The 20,400-nt window shown below is 36.3% G+C and overlaps 1 protein-coding gene across 1 annotated transcript; it reads right to left on the bottom strand.

The window, feature by feature from the left end:
• Positions 1-890: 890 nt before the first annotated feature.
• On the bottom strand, positions 891-14,359 carry LOC117315459. Its single transcript, XM_033869653.1, has 8 exons — positions 14,166-14,359; positions 11,534-11,577; positions 9,188-9,215; positions 7,300-7,394; positions 6,783-6,950; positions 5,463-5,651; positions 3,315-3,614; positions 891-2,410 (listed from the first exon to the last, which is right to left on the bottom strand). Exons 2-8 carry the CDS (start codon positions 11,562-11,564, stop codon positions 1,920-1,922), a joined length of 1,302 nt encoding a protein of 433 aa, XP_033725544.1. The 5' UTR covers positions 11,565-11,577; positions 14,166-14,359; the 3' UTR covers positions 891-1,919.
• Between the last annotated feature and the right edge of the window lie 6,041 nt (positions 14,360-20,400).

Raw genomic sequence — 20,400 nt, 5'->3', positions numbered from 1 at the left:
TGTTACGATAGAGCTAAACAGTGTGGCTTGTATCTACTAGGGTTACGATAGCAAGAACGCATTAAAGTTTCGTAATCATCATAACAAGCGACACGCGTTAATGTTGCGATATTACAATAACAAACGATGATACAAATGCTTTTGTAATTAACCAATCAGAAAGTATTTTTCATCCCAACAATGAACCAATCAGAAGGCGCTTTGTATCCGTGTTATGAACCAATCAGTATGTGCTTTGTATCCGTGTTAAGAACCAATCAGAAGGTGCTTTGTATCCGTGTTATGAACCAATCAGAAGGTGCTTTGTATCCGTGTTATGAACCAATCAGAAGTTGCTTTGTATCCGTGTTATGAACCAATCAGAAGGTGCGTTGTATCCGTGTTATGAACCAATCAGTAGGTGCTTTGTATCCGTGTTATGAACCAATCAGTAGGTGTTTTGTATCCGTGTTATGAACCAATCAGAAGGTGCTTTGTATCCTTGTAACGCACCAATCAGAAGGTGCTTTGTATCCGTGTAATTCGACCTGTCGATTTTGCTGATTATCAAGTCTTGTTACGACATTAACTCCCACAAGAAGCCAATGACACGAAAGAATTTCTGCTCCACGCTTTATGATTACTTGTTTATGTTTATGTTTATGTTTATTTTTGTTTAACGTCCTATTAACAGCCAGGGTCATTTAAGGACGTGCCAGGTTTAGTGGTGGAGGAAAGCCGGAGTACCCGGAGAAAAAACCACCGGCCAACGGTCAGTACCTGGCAACTGCCCCACGTAGGTTTCGAACTCGCAACCCAGAGGTGGAGGGCTAGTGATAAAGTATCGGGACACCTTAACCACTTGGCCACCGTGGCCCCCAATGATTTATGTATACACAATATGACAGTGAGTATTTAAATGCATAGTTTTGTAATGGATATTTATCATCAACAATAGGAGTTGGATATCATTACATCCTATAAACATCAATGCTGTATAGTTGGTAATTTTCGCGGGGATTAAATTTCGCTGTATTCACAATTCATTGAAAACAATGCGAAAACAAGCATCCAGTGAACATTGATATATACATGACTGTACAGAAGTGTTTACGTCTGAATATTTACAAGGCGTGGTTGTGCGAAACTTAATGACCGCAAAGCTACAACAACCGCGAAATATTAGTCCCTTGGAATTTAACAGCTTTGAAGTAACGTACATGTATATCCACCAATTCCCCAATGTTATGAATTAGCACTTAGACATATCACAAGGGTTCTTGTGTACGAATCATAAAGTAAAGTCATGTTATAACGTCAATGTCAAATTTCCATGATTTTCACCCTTTTTTCAAAAAAACATTTGATAATTTGTTAAGAGTACACAGAAACGGAATCACAAAGGATAGCTAATATAATCCAACTAAGCATTTTTAAGAGCTTTTCACCACATCCCACTTCAAAAAGGTGCATTCTTTCGTGACGGCTAAACGCCGAATATTCCACTACGTCAGAACAACGCAAGTATTGTTATGCCATTCCCGAGATTAGATACGGTATCGGAACGTGACGAGAATATCGTTTATGATTTGAGTTATATGCTGTCATAGAAGTGACGTCAGAATATTAATCCTGCATCAGTCCACGTACATATAACGAGATGATTCTATATAGCCCCAATTTATCTATACAACGTTTCACGTCATTTTGAATTGACCCGACGTCGAAATCTTAATCCAATTACATTTTGATTTGCGTCCGCTAAAGGGAATATCCTATATATGAAATGTCACTTTAGCTATATGACGTCACTGACGTCCGAAGTAAGAATCTTAATATTGTTTCACTACACTAAAGTTTAACAAAAATATTCTATCTCTTGTATGACGTCTCTGCCTTTGCATGACGTCACTGTTAATAGGTCAGATTTTCATGTAACGTTACCGCGAACAGTCGTCGGAGTCTTTACGTGTTCTTACAGGCTGACGACTTTCCTCCTTCGTCAAACTAAATTCCGGAAGTAAGGCCTGGTCATCATCACTGGAATCGTCCTCATTTAAACGAGGCGCGAACTCTGCCCGCACGCGACTCACAGTCTTGTCCACATATGGCGAAACAAGTGACGTCACCAAACTCCTCGAATTCTCACCAAGAATGTGCGCAGCCTCATTCACAATAGCTGTAATTTTGTTTTTACCGTCCTCCTCTGTGGATGCCGCTACACCGTCCGCCGTCGTGTTGACACCGGAAGCGGACACTGATGCATTCTGGGAAGAATTTTGCACTGAGCTGTCTGTAGTGTTAGTCGTACTGTTTATATGGACGCTGTACTTGTCGGCATCCTCGTCCTCACTACTACTGTCTGTGTCACTATCATCCTCGTTCTCATTGTTTGACGGCTCGTCTGTCCACGGCTCAAGTTGTTCTCCGGCTGTGGAAATAGTGATATGCCATTATCGAGTGTCATCCCACACTGAAAATCATGCAATATGATAAAATGGAGATAAACTCGTTATTATATAAACATTATTGAATTATGGGTCCTTTGCCCTTCACCGTTCAGATTTTAACATTCCTTTTGACCTATTTCATGTTGTTTGGTCGCTTATCATGACTAACACTGTAGGTTCTTAGAATTACCGACTCGTGTGTTATGTTCGGAGCCAATGACGTGCAGATCTAGGAGCGAGATCAGAAAAATCAAAACAGGAATTAAAAAATTCCCGATTCTTTAGAAATCAAAATGATTAAGGGAGATAACTAGGAAATGCATAGGTACAGTGTATAAGGGAGATAACTGGGTATTTTATCGATAAAACGGATATTAGGTGTTGTATTTCACTTGGTATTGTATAAATATAAGGGCGATAACTAGGTATTTTATAAATATAAGGATGATAACTAGGCATTATATAAATATAAGGGAGATAACTAGGTATTTTATAAATATAACGGATATTAGGTGTTGTATTTCACTAGGTATGTTATAAATATAAGGGAGATACCTAGGTATTGTATAAATACAAAGGGATATATCTGAGTATTGTATAAAAATAAAGTAGACAATTTGGTACTATATTAATAAAAGGGAGATATTGTATTGATATATATAAGTGAAATAACTAGATATTGTATAATAAAAGGAGGATAACTGTCTGTTATATTAATATAAGGGAGATAACTAGGTATTGTATTAATATCAGGAAGATAATTTGTCATTATATCAATACAAGAGAAATTACTTGGTATTGTATTGATATAAGGGAGATATCTAGGTATTATATGAATATGATATTTAAGTAGCATATCTCCCTTAACAAAGTCTGACTACAAACCATCTAATATGATGAGTTGAGACCTCTCACTCCGTACTGTGCCATTGACATTTGTAGCTTCGAGGATATATATACCGCCATCTTCTTTTGTGGCATGCGCAATTATGAGTGACGGAGATTGCCGAGAACCTCCGAGGTATTTCTTGTTGTTTATATTTATCGTGCGTTCTGTACCATCATCTTCAACTTTATACCACTGTATGCACGTCACTGAGTCAGATATCGCCGTGCCTTGAAGGATCACAACTTTTCCAACATGGAATGCGAAGGCGGCCTGTCCAATACCAACAAGGGGTAGACCTAGCAACATAGACAGTCTGCTGTGAGAACTAGTAATGAATATATCAACATTACCGTAACATCATCATATTATCGACGTCAAGGTGAAAAGAATCTGTGACTCTTGGTACTTTGAACATCTAAAACCGATATCAATTAAAACACGTCCTTTCTAATTTTAGCTTTTACGATTTTCTGGTGTAATCACCCTCAGGTAAGAGAAGATTTTTATCTCGAGATTCGTATCCTCTAAGTGAGAGTTCATCGTTATATCGCGAAACAGTCATTGGCCAGGTCAACGATACATGTTTTTTGTAAATAGATTCTCATTGTCAAAGTGAAAGTACAAGAGAGTATGACCTCATTTCACGAGTCTAACATTGTCCATGTGAGAGTGTAACCTCATTTCACGAGTCTAACATTGTCCATGTGAGAGTGTAACATCATTTCACGAGTATAACATTGTCCATGTGAGAGTGTAACCTCATTTCACGAGTCTAACATCGTCCATGTGAGAGTGTTACCTCATTTCACGAGTATAACTTTGTCCATGTGAGAGTGTAACCTCATTTCACGAGTCTAACATCGTCCGTGTGAAAGTATGATCTCATTTCACGAGTCTTACATCGTCCATGTGAGAATATGACCTCATTTCACGAGTCTAACATCGTCCATGTCGAAGTATGACCTCATTTCACGAGTCTAACATCGTCCATGTGAGTGTAACCTCATTTCACGAGTCTAACATCGTCCATGTGAGTGTAACCTCATTTCACGAGTCTAACATCGTCCATGTGAGTGTAACCTCATTTCACGAGTCTAACATCGTCCATGTCGAAGTATGACCTCATTTCACGAGTTTAACATCGTCCATGTGAGAGTATCGTCCATGGGAGAATGTAACCTCATTCCACGAGTCTAACATCGTCTATGTGAGAATATGACCTCATTTCACGAGTGTAACATCGTCCATGTGAGAGTATCGTCCATGTGAGAATGTAACCTCATTCCACGAGTCTAACATCGTCCATGTGAGAGTATGGCCTCATTTCACGAGTCTAACATCGTCCATGTGAGAATGTAACCTCATTTCACGAGTCTAACATCGTCCATGTGAGAATGTAACCTCATTCCACGAGTCTAACATCGTCCATGTGAGTGTAACCTCATTTCACGAGTCTAACATCGTCCATGTCGAAGTATGACCTCATTTCACGAGTCTAACATCGTCCATGTGAGAGTGTTACCTCATTTCACGAGTCTTACATCGTCCATGTGAGAGTGTTACCTCATTTCACGAGTATAACTTTGTCCATGTGAGAGTGTTACCTCCTTTCACGAGTCTTACATCGTCCATGTGAGAATATGACCTCATTTCACGAGTCTAACATCGTCCATGTGAGAATGTAACCTCATTTCACGAGTCTAACATCGTCCATGTGAGAATATGACCTCATTTCACGAGTCTAACATCGTCCATGTGAGAATGTAACCTCGTTTCACGAGTCTTACATCGTCCATGTGAGAGTGTAACCTCATTTCACGAGTCTAACATCGTCCATGTGAGTGTAACCTCATTTCACGAATCTAACATCGTCCATGTGAGGGTGTAACCTCGTTTCACGAGTCTTACATCGTCCATGTGAGTTTAACCTCATTTCACGAATCTAACATCGTCCATGTGAGAGTGTTAAACCCCATTTACGAGAATTATCAACGTTCGGATAGTACTAGAATGGAAGTCGAACGCAACAAGAATTGTCCTAGCGATCAAGAAGAAATGTGGGAGTGCCGTAGCCCCCCCCCCCCCCCCCCCCCCAAATTAATGACACCAGTAGTATTTTAATGAATTGGCTTAACAATACTTACCGTCAGTAGGACGATCTTTAAGAGTGATATTTATAGACTTCTTCTTCACGTGAAGACGGGTCTGTGTTTCGTCGGAAAGTGTGATATCGTCATAAAGTAGGAATGCTCTCACACGTTCTGCCAGGCAGAGTGCTGTAGGTTCAAATGGTGTCCGAGGAGGCCTTATGTCCACCGATACTATGATACACTCTACAACACAGAGATAGGAGGAATATTCCTGATCCTAAAATAATCGTTTTGATATATCAACTGAAGTGTGATGTTAAATGACTGCTTCTATATTAAATAATACCATATCAACATATTAAACTCGAGCGAAAATGAACTTCTAAATTGCATTGATACTTTATGTATACGGAAAACATTGACATCTTCTTGTTTTTGTTATTCCTGTCTTAATTTAACATGTTTATTTTTAACATAACTATTCAGGAAGTTTGACCTAAATACCTATACTCGCATCGCATGTATCTGCTTGATCAGTTGACAATTTCCTCTTTAAAGTGATTGTCTAAACGCCTGTAAATTGTATATGTATTTACTGCTAATTGACTAATCGCCTGCCAATTGACTGTGTAATCGCCTGCTAATTGACTAATCGCCTGCCAAATGACTGCAATCGCCTGCAAATTGACTGTCTAATCTCCTGCCAATTCACTGTCAAATCTTCTGACAATTGACTATCTGATAACCCGCCAAATGACTATGTAATTGCCTGTCAACTGACTATGCAATCGCTTCTCAATTGACTATCTAGTCGTCTGCCTCTGGCTTTGGCTGTTTAATCGCCTGTTGGCTGCCTTGTCGACTGTTAATTGAATGTCTCGTCGCCTGTTGTCTGCCTTGCCGTCTGTTAATTGACTGTCTCGTTGTCTGTTGTCTGCCTTGCCGTCTGTTAATTGACTGTCTCGTCGCCTGTTGTTTGCCTTGTCGACTGTTAATTGACTGTCTCGTCGCCTGTTGTCTGCCTTGCCGTCTGTTAATTGACTGTCTCGTCGCCTGTTGTCTGCCTCGTCGACTGTTAATTGACTGTCTCGTTGTCTGTTGTCTGGCTTGCCGTCTGTTAATTGACTGTCTCGTCGCCTGTTGTTTGCCTTGTCGTCTGTTAATTGACTGTCTCGTCGCCTGTTGTCTGGCTTGCCGTCTGTTAATTGAATGTCTCGTCGCCTGTTGTCTGCCTTGCCGTCTGTTAATTGACTGTCTCGTTGTCTGTTGTTTGCCTTGTCGTCTGTTTGACTGTCTCGATGCCAATATCTGACTTGAGTTAGGCAATTGACCAATTGGTAGCCTTAGTGCATTAAACATGTATAATACCCTTACGTATGATAAAACCGATATCCCCGAATCTGTCTTTGGTCTTCGTTTTGAGATCAAGCCTCTGACGGATATCCTTCACCGATTGTTTCCTCTTTATATCGAAATCATTCGACACGGTGAAGGTAATGTTTGCATGTGTCCTGTCGGGTTTGATTTCTGCATCTGTTTTAACTGTACAAATTAAAGAGACAATGAAATACTTTAGTTAGGTTTTAATTCAATTCAATTGAAATTGAGTACATAATCAATAGTGCACATCTACTTTGGAAATCCGATATCAAATTTGTTTTAAATTTATTGAAATCCATTGAAATTATGGGTCAATTGCACATCCTAATCCAGATTTTGACATCCCTTTTGACTATAAAATAATGAGTTGATCTCATGTTATCGATTAATTTACCTGTTGTATGAGGGTGATGCTGTCTGGTTCTGAACTCACCTATTGATTGAGGGCTTTGCTGTCTATTTCTGAACTTACCTGTTAATTGAGGGCTTTGTTGTCTGTTTCTGAACTTACCTGTTAGATGGGGATGTTGCTGTCTGGTTCTGATTTTATCAGTTATGTTGATAGCGTCAACTTTGAAGTTCTTCGTGGGTAACAACTGGTGTATTCTGAATTAGATGATAAATCACATGACAAAGCTTTTCTATGAAGATATTAGTGTTAAGACGCTGAGTGTGTTACGAAATTGACCAGAAATTGATGAAGACTATAGAGAGGCCTTGTGGTCGACATCATAATATAATTTGGAAGTGTTCTTTTTCATTGTGCTACAAATGTATATGGAGTACGTGTTGGATATTCAGTTGATATACCTAGTGGTCTGCTGTTACCATCTCAGTCATTGCTTTGTACCATTTGGAGCTCGACATGATATTTAGTTGATGAATCAATTAGTGCTATTGCCCATCCCCCACCCTATTTTTTCATTGTGCTATATGGTGTTGGATGTATTGGATATTTAGTTGATGAATATATTTGTTCTGTTGTCACACCCCGACTTGTATAGGGAGTCCTAAAACAATACCATTTAATCCAGAAAGGTATTCGTAGTCAGCTTTATTTGCAGGTAGGGCGTAAGAATTGTACCCGCTGCCCACATTGCATGATCGTAAGAGGCGACTGAATTTGGGATCATATCTTTTCTCTTCTTTCTTAACAACTTCCTTCTTCCTAATGTCTCTCTTGACAATGCCTCACTTTTGGCCCTTAGTTGAGCGTTCGCCGCTGTGAGGAAGGCTTTGGGTTCTGTCCCCTAGCCGAGACATACCACAGTCTTTAAAAATGGTAGTTGCTACTCTTGCTTAGAGCCCAGCATATTTGGAGTGGGACGACTGGTTCGCCCATTGTCAGTATAATGTGACTGGGTGGGGTGTGCTGCTGGGTGTCTTCGGCAGTATGCTTCAGTGAGGTGGCACTATAAATCGACAAAAGTTCCGGCCTATCACAAGGAGACTTAACACGAACATACCGCAGCCTCTCAAAACACACATACGCACTCGCCACACGCATGCATGTCGCACGCACGGGAGGCCGTCCTTAAATGACCTTAGCTGTTAATAGGACGTTAAACAAAATAAACAAAACCAAATATTAACGGTTCCCAAAAACAAAATCGAACCATTCATCATATTTCAAATACAAATTCATAAACTCTAAATACTTAATTCATAAACTCCAAATACCGAACTCATATAAGCTCCAAATACTGAATTCATAAACTCTAAATACCTAATTCATAAACTCGAAATACCTAATTCATAAACTCTGAATACCGAATTAAATGAGTATAATACCGAATTCAAATAAAATCCAAAACTCCATATGCTGCATTTATTAACCCAAATTACTGAATTTATTGACCTCACATACTAAATTCATTAACCTCACATACTGAATTCATAAACTCTAAATATTGAATTCATTAACCCTAAAAAAGGAATTTAGAGACTCCAAATACTCTGGACAAAGAAACAAAATTTGACACAAAATTGACAAAACTAGAGCAAAATATATACATATATATATATTTGCATGGAGATCATTGAAAAGAAAAAAAGATGGATAGGACCACGTGTTCAGTAAGGCCAAGCGTCCTCTGCTTCATAACCGACACTTGTCATACAAATCTAGGACCGGTTTTCAAAATAACTTTGGTTTTGATAAACATAGATCTATAAACATCTATCTACATGTATTTACAAAATTATTGTATCAATTGTGTATACTGGTCAGTACCTTATGACGGTAACTAACCTAATGGATGTTTCATTGGTAATTAAATGACATAGAAATTCTATTTAATTGGGAGTGTTCAAAAATAATTTTTTTTATACAAGATGTTCTCGTTCATACAGAAGAGTAAGTGATGCAGAAAACTAAGTAGAATGAAAGTTTAACATACCCACAGAGTTCAGATGGAGTCGGCAAGTCTGAAAATCATGAAAATGTTTGTTAATACATTTTGACGAATATTTCAAGTTTCAAATGCTGCAATTCGTAAACCAAGTAAGCTGTTATTATAATCAACGACAATGGATTACACACATTTAAGATAAAATGAGTTCGAGATAAAATTACTATTATTAACAGGAAGATATTACTAAAGTTACAGAAAAAATATTCCTTTTAGACATCAGCAGTACAATTCAATACCGCTTTAATCGTTTGGCAAAACAGTGAAAAGTTAATCCGTCAAAATTACCTCAGAACATGTTGTATACATACTAGCGGAAAAAGAAACGGAAGTTAATTTTCTATAATTAATATTTTACATAATTCTTTGATGATGTGTCCATGGTGAGGGTTTCGCGATTATTTCATCATTACTGAATACATTTTGATGATTTTTGTTGCCCTATCACAAACGGTGTTTGGGTGAATACCGTTAAAACAAGGGTTCTCTACGCCGTTTCCTGATCCAAATTAGAAGCGTGTGTGCGCGATCCTGATATCAGTCGCTGCTCTTACTCTCAACATTGACTCCACCAAAGTGTTTATTGCCCTTTTAGGGATATTGTTCAACTCCAGAATAAGGACCTGTGTGAGTTGAGCGGCGTTATATGAGATGTTGACGCGTTTCCTAATCTTCCTGTCTAGCTTGTCCCACAAATGCTCGATTGGGGCCATAACCGGACTGTATGGTGGACAAATAAGAACTGAAACGTTGTTTGGAGCCAGAAAGCTCCGACAAACACTAGCAACATGGGACCTCGCGTTGCCCTGCGGCAACATCAGGTTACGATGATGGATAAGAGGAAGAACGTGTGTCTCAAGACCTGATCCCGATACCTTATTGAATGTTGTAAGATTACCATGGATAACCACGAGAGGTGTTTTCACGCCTTGAGATATACCTGCCCATACCATAACAGACCCTCACTCGAATATGGCCCTTTCCGTTATGCAAGCGTCAGAATATCGCCCACCACGACGTCGATAGACACGTTGTCGTCCATTTGACCTGTAAAGCGAGACTCGTCAGTGAACACACGCGTCTCTAATGGGCTAAATCGATTAGGTCCATGTGCAAGCAACAACTGTATTTGTTCTATGTTGACGTCGCCACTGCGTAAGTGGCGGACCAACAAAGGGACGTCGAGGCCTTAAATGAAACTCTCGCAAACGATTCCTAACCGTTCTTGGACACACTGCCCGACCATAAGAGCTGGCAACTTGACGTGCAGTCTCCGTCGCCATCGGTTAAACCGGTTACGGAGGTGCGAGAGACGTATGCCTCTATCTTGACGTCGCTTCCGGGACGGTCATCCAATCTCCCTGGGGCTCTTGGACGCCTAACTAAATGCGAGATTGTTGTCTCCTGTACACCATATTGCTGGGCTATGTGACGTTGCGAATGCCCCTGCATTATCAGAGCAATGATCCTACCCATATCGACTTCATTCAAACACGACATTGTGCTGTACAATAGCTTCGAAAAGAAATATTGTGTAACTGATCTGTACTGTTCGATTTGTAATGATTTACCAGCACATTTGGCACAAGAGTACTCCGGCTGAACATTTTTTTTAAAAAAAATCTGCTGAAAGCATGCAGCGTCGAGCGGGGTTACGGTCGACTGAATCTTAACTGGAGAACATTTTAATAGGTAGCTCAGTGTTAAATTCAATTGAATTATACCACCTGTTTAAAAGTTATATTTGAAAACCCGAACTTGCTTTTCTTTTTTCCGCAAGTATATAAGATTACAGGCTTTAATATGCGAATACAACGACATTACTTAAACTTAATAAAAATTAATTTAAAGGGACTAAATGGTTAGATTTCATCAATTTACTTCAGACATTTGATTTTCGGAACACGTTGTGATATGTGAAATTAGACTGTTTACAAGATCATGGCACTTCTTGTGAAACATTGGCAATGTTACCAATTTACTCCAACGCTGCTTTAATCGGATAGAGCCAAGTGCGTCACGTGATTTCAGTAAGTTCGCTTTCACCCGACGAAAATGGAATCAAAGGAAAATGTCAACAATTTTCCGCATCGCGCATGTGCAATATCATTGTTTACACTCGCCAAAAGATAATGATTTGAAATAGTGACTAGGTCTATCATTTTAAATTTTGTATTTAACACAAAGTGCATAACTTTTTACGTACTTTTAATTCTTATACATTTTCTTATACATGTATATTAATAAATGGAAATCTAACCATTAAGTCCCTTTAATAACAATTAACTTAGTAACAATTAACTAAATAACAATTAACCCTCGTTAAATAATTACCTTCCTCTGAAGTTGGAGCCGCTCTCTTCATGTTGTTCAAGGGACTAAAAGAACAAAAATTTGACAATAAATAAAAACATCAAAATAATAATCAGAATTATGTTTGTGATTAACATCTTGTAAGTGTTAGTAGGATATACAGGATCTTACAACCGTATAATAGTTTGTCACGTACACGGTGAAAGATCGTAGAAGCCATTCTATTTTTCACTGCATAATATAAAATGAATTTGGAACAACTTACCGGAATTAATTATCACAGCACCTACAGTAAATTCTGTTAAAAACAGATTAGACAGGCATTTGAAAGATCAGCATATGTTATGTACATATAAAGCCGAAATTGTATGGGAGTTGGAACTATTGTCATAATTGATTTTAATTAATGATTTGTCACTCTACGTATGCGAAACCAGTGTGGATGATCTTAGTTGATCCTGTACTGGTAATAAACTGAACTAAATAATACGGGACATTTTTTGCAAAATCATCAACATGATATTTTATAAACGATCAATCTTCCCCTTTTTGTACATAATGTAGTAACTGGGCCTGGTATCTCCTATTTCCTATCTTCCTACGTAACTATTTCATATATCAATCTATTTTACTTTTCTTGTCTCGTTATCTACCTACCTCCTGTCTACGTGTAGCTAAGTAACTATTTCATAGCTATCTATTTCACTGTTTCCTATCTAGTTATCTAACTATCTACTATCTAATTATGGAATAGTTCATAGCTATCTATTTTACTGTTTTCCTATCCGCTATCTACCTATGTAACTATTTAATATCTATCTATTTTGCTATTTCCTATCTAAATATCTATTTCCTATGCTTTATCCTGCAACTGCCACCGCATTGTCGGAATACATCCACCATATATATTTTTGCTGTATACGGCAGTGACGGAAAACAGCTGTATTTTGGAATCTTAGCACGTGCGTCAGTTCGACTAAACTACTTCAAAGTGAAACTACGTTTAAAAGGCGAACCTATTTCTGTCATTTTTGACACCGTTTCACTTCAAAATGATTATTTTTATGACTGTCGCAGGATAAATAGAATACACGGTCAGTGTCTTAAAATATAAGCTGTATTTTGGCGAGGGTAAAGAAAGACAAAAGTGGCTCAGGCTCGTCACTTTTGTCTTTCTTTACCCTCGCCAAAATACAGCTTATATTTTAAGACACTGACCGTGTATATTTTCTATTTTTCCTATCTAGTTATCTAAGTATCTCTTATCTACCTATGTTACTATTTCCTATCTATCTATTTCACTGTTTCCTATCTAATTATCTATTTCCTACGTAACTATATCACAGCTATATAGATTACTTTTTTTCCTGTCTATTTTCTAACAATTTTCAATCGACTTATCTAACTATTTCATATCCATCTATTTTACCATTTCCTATCTAACCATTTCTATCTTCATTTCTACCATCCTTTCTACCTATTTTCATATTACCCTACCTAACTATTTCATATCAATCTATTTTACTATTTCCTATCTAACTATTTCATATCAATCTATTTTACCATTTCCTATCTAACTATTTCTATCTTTATTTCTACCATCCTATTTTCTATAACCCTACCTAACTATTTCATATCAATCTATTTTACCATTTCCTATCTAACTATTTCATATCAATCTATTTTACCATTTCCTATCTAACTATTTCTATCTTTATTTATACCATCCTATCTACCTTTTTTCTATTACCCTACCTAACTATTTCTAGCGGTGGTTCTGTATTATTTGGAGGTTATATCAAATAAATACTTGTGTAATGATTTATAAGGATCATCAGCGGACTATATGAATCTCCCCTCTTTACAATCGACAATATATCTTTAGAAAAAGGTTTCTAATACTTCCTGTGATATTCTAACAATAAAGGAGAAATAGGTATTCAGCTTTGGTACTAATACAGTAAATTATAGTTGTATGTACAATTCTGCCTGAGAAAATGGACACAATGGATTGTACTACCTGTTGATTAAGTTAAACATTACAAGGTCACTTCCTTAAATGTCAGGTAAACAACCCTCTTATAAATACAACCTTGTCACGTGATGTGTTTTATCATGTCCTATAGCTACTGACTGACTTTATCTGAAGGCGAAAAAATGTTTATCATATGGGATGTTTATGATGGGGGATTACAGTCTATTTGGAGAACTAACCCCCATATACAGTTACTGTACAGCTATAAGCATATATGCATGCTGAACAATGAATACGGATCTGCACTGTATACAAAAATACTTTTTTCATTGACGGAAGCTCCAGTAATGCAATGGTCAAATATTTGATGAAATCGAGGAGGGACGATTATCAGCTGAAACATAACATAAGCAAAGCTAAACCAAAAATAAGTATATATATCACCGTGGTAACCTAGTGAGAGCAGACAATTCAACACCCTAGCCCTAGGTATTGTGTTAAGTAGACTCTTATTCGTTACCAGGTATAACATCAGGTCTAGTGTGTATTGAAATGTGTACAGGCGTTTAACAGTATGTGTATATTGTACATAGACAAACTGATCTATATTTAGAACAACGTCATATACCACCATTGATAATACTAGATATATACACTACCTACATTGCTATTACTTACCTGTCAGAATTACGAGACAAGTCGTGGTGTATTGATCACCTAAAACACCAAATCATAACATCCAAAGAAAACAACATTATCATCTCAATTATACATCAAATGAATATTGACAGGGTATTTGTCGCCATTTTCTGTACAAACATTCCGGTTGTAAATTAGACCCCTAGTCACATGACGTGGTAGCTGCGCACAATTCAATGTAGTAATTGTCTGTTAAAGATCACCACTCCTCTGTACGTGACGTCATATGGGCAGTTAAAATATCCATCCAGATTTTACCGATGTAGAGCACATGGAATATGTCTTTAGGGAATATACTGTTTATACCAAATTAAGGTGTTCTGTGCATTCGTTTAGCAGATAGTGATTTAATATGTACGCTATTAATTCTTAAAGTCATGGTCTCCCCATTTTCATTCGTTTATCAATTATACAGAATTCTCGTACGGTTCTGTATTCTCAAAACAACTACAAAGACTTAAGTGATGGCTGGATATGTACGTGTGCTAGACGGTGGGCGAACATAGCAATATTTACGAAGAGAATGAAATGAAAGAAAAACGTAAAAGTCTATATAAATATTAAAGCGCAACAAAATTAAAAACGGAATATCTACCCGGATTATCTGGTATATACATGTTCATTGTCGTTCCCTCGCGCCCTCAACATAAACTATGATTCACATGACTGATATTTTAACCTCACTCTGACGTAACACGTTTGCCTGTATAAATATATATAATTTCATATGAAATCATATTTTCACTCCTTGACAATAACATTTCGGAATTACTGCTGGAATCTGTTTTTCTTAATTAGTATGATTATATGTCATTCTTTGACAGATAGTATCATAAAATAATATGTTTCAATGAAATTATCTTTGTTTTCCTCCAATGTCACACACATTTCAGTAGTGTTTCGTGTTTGGAACATTGCCAGACTACATGTTTGTGTAGAATCAAATTATATGTAAATGGCATAAGACAAAACTTCATTATGTAAGATTTTCTGAGGCGTGCGACGCTATATTTAGAGTTTGGGGTTCCTTGTGTTTTGTTCATTGTGTTAATATTGGAAAGATTCCATATACAGTTGATCTAGCACAAGTTACCACAATGATTCTTGATATAATATACGACAGATTTGTCGGATAGCATAATTTGAGTGTTTTTCGTATCGTATAAGATATCAAAAACAAATCGAATATTAGACGCGGCTTATTTTCTTTAATAGTAAGCAAAACCAGCTTGTTTGTTAGTAAAGGCTTATTTTCGAATGAGGTTGATTTTTAAAGCTGTTTACATGGTAAGTGATCTACTTAGTCTTATTTTGTACAAAATGGTGAAATTTGACAGGCCGTTGATAAAGGTTTCGTTGACATTGCAATGGCGTAGAAATACTTATATAGGAATAACAATGCGACCTATTCGAATCGGACCTTCTGGATATTGTCGGTATCTTCATAAGCTGAATAATATATATTATAGTCTTATTTTCAAATAAGACGTATTTTCAAGTCAGTTTGGAACTATATAACGAATGAGGCCGACTTTTCAAGATTTCAAGTCAGTTTCAAACTGTATCGCACATCTGTTTCGACGTTCTAGGACTCGTCAGAGATGCTTAGGGCCTGAAAATTCAAATTCTGGGCCAGTTTCATCAACAAACAGTCCTTGACTTGAAATTCTTCATAGGAAATCATCAGAATATAAGGAAGATTCATTAACATATTTTTTCCCCGTAATGCAATTTTATGGAAAATATGTCGTTAAGGAATTTCTTTAAGTGAAGGATCGTTAATTAAAACGGGGTTATTTGTACTACAATCATTACAACTCGGGGTCATTGTTTACATGTTTATTTCTTCATTCAATGTCAGACTTGAGCAAAATAGCACAATGTTATTCAATCCATGTCTAGTGCAGACAATACACAAAAGGTAAAACACAATAAAAAGGTGTAACAATGGAATAGTGTTATATTACCCTGTAAACATACCAGTAGTTTAAGACTCGTCTTTATGTAGAACACGATCAAATAAAATTTGTCAAACACATACAAAAATAATGACAATAAAAAACATAATAAATAGTAAATAAAATCATGATAGCAGTTAATTTCATTATGTAACAACTTCGTCACATCTATTGTTGTTCTTCTGAACATATGCTAAGTTGTGTGAGGCATGTTAGTACATATTGTCTTCAATGAGCAATGTCTTTAGCTCCATTTACGGCAAAACGAGAACAAGGGACACAAACATTATCTTGTTGTAAAACCTACCTGCCGCTATGCGCTAGCTTAAATCTTTAAATATGCCTCATATTACAAGAGATACAGACATTCGTCTAAAAACATATTAAAGCTGTGTCTTTGACACATATTGGACGGAATGTATGAAACAATATTGATTTATTAACTGTAGCCTGGACATGTACTAGACAGACAGCATACAGACACATATATTCCTATCAAAATATCTTCAAATCAGAAAGTTGCGACTTATACATAGGATTGTGGTCCCATGCGTGCTGGACGGACATTAAAATAAAAAATCTATCAAAATATCTTAGCAATTAAATTGCGGTTTTGACACGTCATTGTCATTTTGAGTTTTAAACGAACGGGCAGAAAAAAAATGCTTTCAAAACATTTTACCTAATAAATGTACTTAATATGGCCGGAAATGACAACGCTATCAAACTAACTTATCTAAGGCATAGAATTTTATCTTAAACATAATAATATATCTTGCATAAATTGAATGGACATTCATTTTGTACATTTAGATCGGTGGCAAGTTTCATCAACATTCTTTAACTAATTATCCTTATCAATCCTTATTCAAGTAAAGGGATTCTAAGCTAAAGAAAGTTGAGCAAACCGAGGCCAGTTTCAACAGCCCTTTGAGTTAATAACAAGCCCAAAAGACCTGTATCATTAGACTTCTGAAGGGACGGAATGTGTTCACTAACTTAAAACCTTACATATCTGTTTAACATGCCAAACGAAATATTGGATTCACAGTAAATATCTTTAACTAATCGCGAATGTAACAACCATTTTCATTGGCTTAGAGATCATTTTATCAGCCAATCATATCACAAAATGACGTGCCGTTGGTAAAAACGCTTTGGATTGACCGATACAGCGGCTAACGAAATCAAAAGAGTTCAAACAAAAATGAGTATTCACAAAGAGCGTGTACAATAAATCTAATTTTAAGGATAGGTGGGAAAAGCTGAAAAATGAATGTATTGTTAACCATCTTTTCCCGTAGATGTCAATTTCTATGATAATGGAAGTTTGAAATAATCAATTTGGACATTATTAAGTTTCAGATATTTCCATGTAATTCTTGGCCAGTTTCATCAACAGTCCTGGACTTGAAATTCTTCATAGGGAATCATCAGAATATAAGGAAGATTCTTTAACGTAATTTTCCCCCGTAATGCAATTTTATGGAAAATATCTCGTGAAGGAATTTCTTTAAGTGAATGACGGTTAATTAAAACGGGGTTATTTGTACTACAATCATCACAACTCGGGGTCATTGTTTACATGTTTATTTCGTCATTCAATGTCAGACTTGAGCAAAATAGCACAATGTTATTCAATCCATGTCTAGTGCAGACAATACACAAAAGGTAAAACACAATAAAAAGGTGTAACAATGGAATAGCGTTAATTTACCCTGTAAAACATACCAGTAGTTTAAGACTCGTCTTTATGTAGAACACGATCAAATAAAATTTGTCAAACACATACAAAAATAATGACAATAAAAAAAAATAATAAATAGTAAATAAAATCATGATAGCAGTTAATTTCATTATGTAACAACTTCGTCACATCTATTGTTGTTCTTCTGAACATATGCTAAGTTGTGTGAGGCATGTTAGTACATATTGTCTTCAATGAGCAATGTCTTTAGCTCCATTTACGGCAAAACGAGAGCATTATCTTGTTTTAAAATCTACCTGCCGCTATGTGCTAGCTTAAATAATTAAATGTCCCTCATATTACAAGAGATACAGACATTCGTCTAAAAACATATTAAAGCTGTGTCTTTGACACATATTGGACGGAATGTATGAAACAATATTGATTGATCAACTGTAGCCTAGACATGTACTTGACAGACAGCATACAGCCACATATATTCCAAAATATCTTCAAATCAGAAAGTTGCGACTTATACATAGGATTGTGGTCCCATGCGTGCTGGACGGACATTAAAATAAAAAATCTATCAAAATATCTTTAGCAATTAAATTGCGGTTTTGACACGTCATTGTCATTTTGACTTTTAAACGAACGGGCAGAAAAAAATGCTTTCAAAACATTTTACCTAATAAATGTACTTAACATGGACGGAAATGACAACGCTATCAAACTAAGTTATCTAAGGCTTGACTTTTATCTTAAACATAATAATATATCTTGCATAAATTGAATGGACATTCATTTTGTACATGTAGATCGGTGGCGAGTTTCATCAACATTCTTTAACTAATTATCCTTATCAATCCTTATTCAAGTAAAGGGATTCTAAGCTAAAGAACGTTGAGGAAACCGAGGCCAGTTTCAACAGCCCTTTGAGTTAATAACAAGCCCAAAACGCCAGTATCATTAGACTTCTGAAGGGACGGAATGTGTTCACTAACTTAAGACCTAACATATCTGTTTAACATGCCAAACGAAATATTGGATTCACAGTAAATATCGTTAACTAATCGCGAATGTAACAACCATTTTCATTGGCTTAGAGATTATTTTATCAGCCAATCATATCACAAAATGACGTGCCGTTGGTAAAAACGCTTTGGATTGACTGATACAGTGGCTAACGAAATCAAGAGTTCATACAAAAATGAGTATTCACAAAGAGAGTGTTCAATAAATCAAATTTTAAGGATAAGTGGGAAACGCTGAAAAATTAATTAATGTATTGTTAACCATCTTTTCCCGTAGATGTCTATTTCTATGATAATGGAAGTTTGAAATATTCAATTTGGACATTGTTAAGTTTCAGACATTTCCATGTAATCTAGACATGAAACTCAGTGATATTCAAACACTTTTATTGACAAAAATATCTGTTCTTTTCAAGGGAACAACATTTACGTTAAGGTTTAAGTAAAATGCTTAAGTAGAACGAACCATGTTTTGCCTAAATCTGCAAAACATTAAACGATTTGTAATTGTATAAAATGTGTACAATGTACAATAATACAGTGTGAAAAAGCTTGGTGATTCCTTAGTATAAATGAATATCTGAGACAGTTATATACGTATATATCACCATCTCTAGCAGTACAGGGAATGTTACAGTAAAAAGAATATTAGAAAAATTGACATGTTGGGTTTTTAAAAATTATATGGTATATTTTCTCCATTTTAGCTCTGTCTGGCGATCAAAATGAAAGTTAAATCGAACACACCATTTCTTTGACGTTGGAGTTCCTTTGAAAAGGGTTAAGCACTACTCACGATTTTGAAGATAAACCATTCGTATTTAAATATTTGAAGACAAATCCTCCAGATTTAATAAAAGGCCAAATTCGTCCTAATCGATATGTGTTCTACGATTTGAAGTGTTAATGGGCGAGTTCCATATCTATATTTATATACAATGTACCAGTTATAAGTTTTAACATATTAACACAGCGATGTATCTGGTTAGCGATAGGTGCAGTAAGGCTGATCAAAACACCACTTAACTTCCACTATGTGACAGTGTATAAGGAAACAAACCTCCGTCATCCACCCAGCACTTTATAATTCTGATTTTGAACAGCTAATTATTTTGAACAGCTAATTAATGTTTGTGGTTGATAAGGAGCCACGGAAATGGAAAGAGTTAAGTGGATACACAGTGTATTATATGTACTATTATCTGTTATATTAAATATCCACGAAGGTTTGGCACCACCAAACTACCTTAATGAAAACCTTGAAGGAGATACGCTGTAATAAAATTACAGCATACAAAATAATGTACCTTTCAATTGGATTGGAATAAATGTTGTTTTCCATTGACATCCAATTAATATTTACAATCGCGTATGGTATATTATACAATATATAGACCCACTAATCTTTACATATAAAATTGCTAGCTCTCATTTAATGATGTCCTTTTTGCAAAATAACTGAAATTGGACCAAACAATCTAATATGTTGATTTACCGTTAAGACTACGATTTACCCTTGTACATTGTATGTCTAC

The sequence above is a fragment of the Pecten maximus genome, chromosome 17 (genome assembly GCF_902652985.1).
Source record: "Pecten maximus chromosome 17, xPecMax1.1, whole genome shotgun sequence".
Classification (NCBI taxonomy): domain Eukaryota; kingdom Metazoa; phylum Mollusca; class Bivalvia; order Pectinida; family Pectinidae; genus Pecten; species Pecten maximus.
The sequence above is the reverse complement of the archived record's forward strand: the minus strand, read 5'-3'. Positions and strand labels throughout refer to the sequence as shown.